At 35.8% G+C, this 3,927-nt stretch overlaps 1 protein-coding gene across 1 annotated transcript; it reads right to left on the reverse strand.

Moving 5' to 3' along the window:
- LOC107706833 (zona pellucida sperm-binding protein 3-like) lies at positions 1 to 2,858 on the reverse strand. Its single transcript, XM_016510663.1, has 8 exons — positions 2,854 to 2,858; positions 2,296 to 2,399; positions 2,014 to 2,191; positions 1,814 to 1,931; positions 1,098 to 1,189; positions 934 to 1,022; positions 733 to 852; positions 1 to 145 (listed from the first exon to the last, which is right to left on the reverse strand). Exons 1-8 carry the CDS (start codon positions 2,856 to 2,858, stop codon positions 21 to 23), a joined length of 831 nt encoding a protein of 276 aa, XP_016366149.1. The 3' UTR covers positions 1 to 20.
- Between the last annotated feature and the right edge of the window lie 1,069 nt (positions 2,859 to 3,927).

Consider the following 3,927-nt stretch of genomic DNA (forward strand, 5'->3'; position numbering starts at 1 on the left):
AGATAAAACAGCTTTTATCGTCATTCACAAGTTAACACAAGCCGTCTCTGCCGCCTTTGGTAAAACAACGTTCCAAGGATAATGACAAACACAAGTCCAACTGCAACCACCAAACCAGTCATGAGCACCAACTCCTTGGAGAACTCTAGAAAAAAAAAAAAAGATGATAAGAAGGGCTACGACATGGATGCTTGACAGAGACCTACATCTTTGTATTTGCAGTGGCCCCAAAACATATTTGGACTCTTAAGTAACTCTTAATGTGGCCAAAATCACTTTTCTGAGCCACTTTTTCAATTATGGTGGTCTCAAGCTGATTTTTCACAGATGTAAATCCATGAATAAACTTGCAGTAGTTCAATATAACATGTTCCAGAAAGTTTGACAATTACAAAGGGCCCAAGACTTGCCTTATTTTTTCAAGTAAAATGCATTACCATGAGAATCCAGGGAATGTAAGATTTCAGAAATTAATGCTTTTATTCAGCAAGGATGCATTAAATTGACCAAAACTGACCATAAAGACATTTATATAGTTAAAAATGATTTCAATTTCAAAAGAAATGCTGTTCTTCTGATCTTTATATCTAAAAGTTGAACTTCTTTTAACTTGAAGTGCCATCTTAATGTTTTTTAAAAAAAAAAGTGCATTTAATAGACAACATACACTACCGTTCAAAAGTTTGGGGTCTGTAAGATTCAGATTTTTCTGAAAGACGTCAACATGGTCACCTGCATCTTTTGACGACACCTGAGAAGACTTGTTAATTTGCAGTAGAGGCTCATCCTCCACTGACAGCCGTTCATGGACAAAAATCGGCCCAATAGTAGCCTCATCTTCCAATGTGGAATCTAAAAAAAAAAAAGAAACATTCTCAAGGTGCACAGCAATAGCTCAAATAAATTTGGATGCATGTAAAAGTGGAACGATACCATCAGTATCCAGACTTCTGCCCTTCCTCATGGTGCAGCTTGTCTCACAACAACCACACACCTGATCATCTCCGTTTACAGCAGTCCAGCTGTTAAAAACCACAAACAACCATTATTAAATGTTGAATGGAGACTGCTAAACGTGCTTCCAACATTACCCATACCTGTTTGTTTCTTTAACAAATGAGCAGGCCTTGTTCATCATATCAGTGGGACTGGAAGTGGTAGTAGCCTTCAAATGACAAGTGACGTAGATCTGGCCAGAAAAAAAAAATCAATACGGTAAATTCAGATTAACAGATGTCTGATCTGGATCAAGTGTAAATGGAGCAAACTTCACAATAAAGGCCCAGATATATTCATGGCAAAGTTCTTTTTCGTTCTTCACTTAGGTGTTTTAAGTTCGAAATACCTGAGCAGCATTATTTTGTTAGCGTTAACATCCCGGTTAGATGAATACCTTGAGCGCTTTTAATAAAACAACAACATTACAGTAGTGAGAAAACAGCAATTAAGAAAGCATCGGACTACATCTATGTGGATGTTTGCTCCAGCGCTGCACTCTAATAAGGTCACGTTTAGTTCCGAATCACTTTATACAATAGATTGCTCTAAAGCAAACAGCTTTTTAGTAATATGCATTGTCAGTGATGCTTTTAAATTAGAATTACAATTTCAGTTTTTACTATAAAGCAGCTGTCCAGTGTGCTTTTACACGTGTCTGATCTTGACAGACTGAAAAGAAGAAATGGAGAAAATGTCCACAGCAAAGGTGGTGAAATGAACTCCAAACAAACATTTTGGCCTGATTTTGTTAGGAACCACAGCAGTTTGTTCTTCGATTACACTTGAAATACACTGGGGGGCTTAATGGACTCACCATTCCAAGGGAATCTTGCTTAAATCTGAACGCCTCAATCTGAAATTGTAACTTGTCATCCTGTATCCTGGACATGAACCTGGACCTGGAATTTGTCAGCTTTGCATCCATCAAGCATCTAAAGATTTTAGTTAAGAGCATAAACCAACAATAGCACAATAGTAAAGCACTCAAAAGGTCTGTCTGGAAGAGTTGCTCACCCGCTGTTCTCGATGAACGTGTACATGGTGGCAGCTTCCCCGCTGGGGCCCAAAGTAGCTGCGCAGCTTTCCACGAACACCCGCAGAGGAACGTGATTAGCACGCACCACTGAGGCTTCCAGGTTTATGAAATCTCCCAGAAAGTAAGCGTTAGATGGGCGCTCATACCTCCAGTCATCTGTAGGACAGGTTAAGATTAAGAAGATTAGGATTTTTAAGAATTTAATTCTTAATTTCGTCAGATTAAGAATTTAAACAAAATAAAACTAGAAGACTCGGTACCAGTCATGAGTTTGAGGGAGAAGTGTAACTGTTCTTCGCCAGCTTTCGCTGCAACATAGGGAATCCAGGTGGGATGCAACGCATTACTACTCACATTGTGTTTCCTAAAAGTTACAAGAAACCATGCACAGCACGTGGAGAAGCAAAGAGAGTATGACATTTTTAGTGCCATTGCAATTTCAAGAATATTCTTATAATGCTTTACTTAAAGGTGGGGTATGTATTTTTTTTAAAACGCTTTAGAAAACTGAGGCCCTGTCCACACGAATGCGGTTATTTTTTAAAACCGCAGCTTTTTCTACATGGTTTGGCCGTTCGTCCACACGCAAACGCAGCACCAGGTCACTGAAAAGTCTCAACTGTTTGTTTAGGTTGTATTAGTCCAAAATGTCCTTGGCTTTTCAAAGGCCTGCTAGGTTGAAGAGGCATGGATGCGTAGTTGGTTCTCTGGGCGTGTACTTGCATTGGTATCTGGACAAACTCTTGTGATGGAGGTCCCACCATTGCTGAGGCAGGTCTCCTGGATTCAATGAAGTTTTGAAATATGTTGGATGTTACCGCATTTTGATCAAACTGTGCAGGCTCTTGCACTGGCACTGGATGTCTGAAGACGGTATTTTGACTAAAGCCCTGATCTAAAGACAGTTCCCCTTGATTCAATGGTTCAGCACAACACAATAATCCACAAGAAACTATAAAAATAACATCAACAACCACGGAATTTCTTCCCATTGTTGGTCTCTCAATGCATTCCTTTGAGTTTTCAAAGGATGCAACTACTTACCTACCTCTCTTTAATGTTGATTGGCTGGAAAGGTCAGGTTCAATTCTGACTCCGCCCTTTTAAATTTCCCTCCAGCCCATGCCAATTAAGAAGCTGTAGAGCTCTATTCAACTGCTGCCAACTTTACAGACTTGCTTCACAATATTAGTACTTTTTATCTGATCATATGACAACATGAGCAAAAGTATTTTAAAAATATATTTTAAAATAATGTATTGTCATCATTATGGAAAAAAAGAAATTAAGAAAAAAAAGCACATTTATGTTAATTATGCCTCATCTGGATATATTGACATTTTTATAGTGTAATTTAAGGGTTTCATCAGAAAATATTGGAAATTAATTTTTAAAAAATATTATTTATATTAAAATTGGATGCATTACTAGTCATCATTAAAAATGGTTCTTTTATAGTTGCAAAAAGAAATTAGATTCATTTATTTTAATTATGGACATATTGATATTTTTGAAAAAGGGCTTTCACCAGATAATTTATTTAAAATATATTTTTTAAAATAAGACGCATTACATGTCATCATTAAAAAATGATTCTTTATACTTGGATAAGGGTTTTTATTAGATCAAAATTTTTAAATATATGAAAATATTATTTATATCAAAGAAATTATGCTCATCTATGTTAAATATGCATGGAAAAAAAAAAATATATATATTAGTGCTGTCAAACAATTAATCGCGATTCATATATTTCAGAAGAATATGTTGTTTATATATTAAATATATATTTTTAAAATATAAATTATATGAATATAAATATAGACATGTAAATATTTTCAAAATATATACTGTACGTGTGTGTATTTATATATACATAATAAATATACACA

The sequence above is a fragment of the Sinocyclocheilus rhinocerous genome, unplaced genomic scaffold, assembly GCF_001515625.1.
Source record: "Sinocyclocheilus rhinocerous isolate Xijiao unplaced genomic scaffold, SAMN03320098_v1.1 scaffold2610, whole genome shotgun sequence".
Lineage (NCBI taxonomy): Eukaryota > Metazoa > Chordata > Actinopteri > Cypriniformes > Cyprinidae > Sinocyclocheilus > Sinocyclocheilus rhinocerous.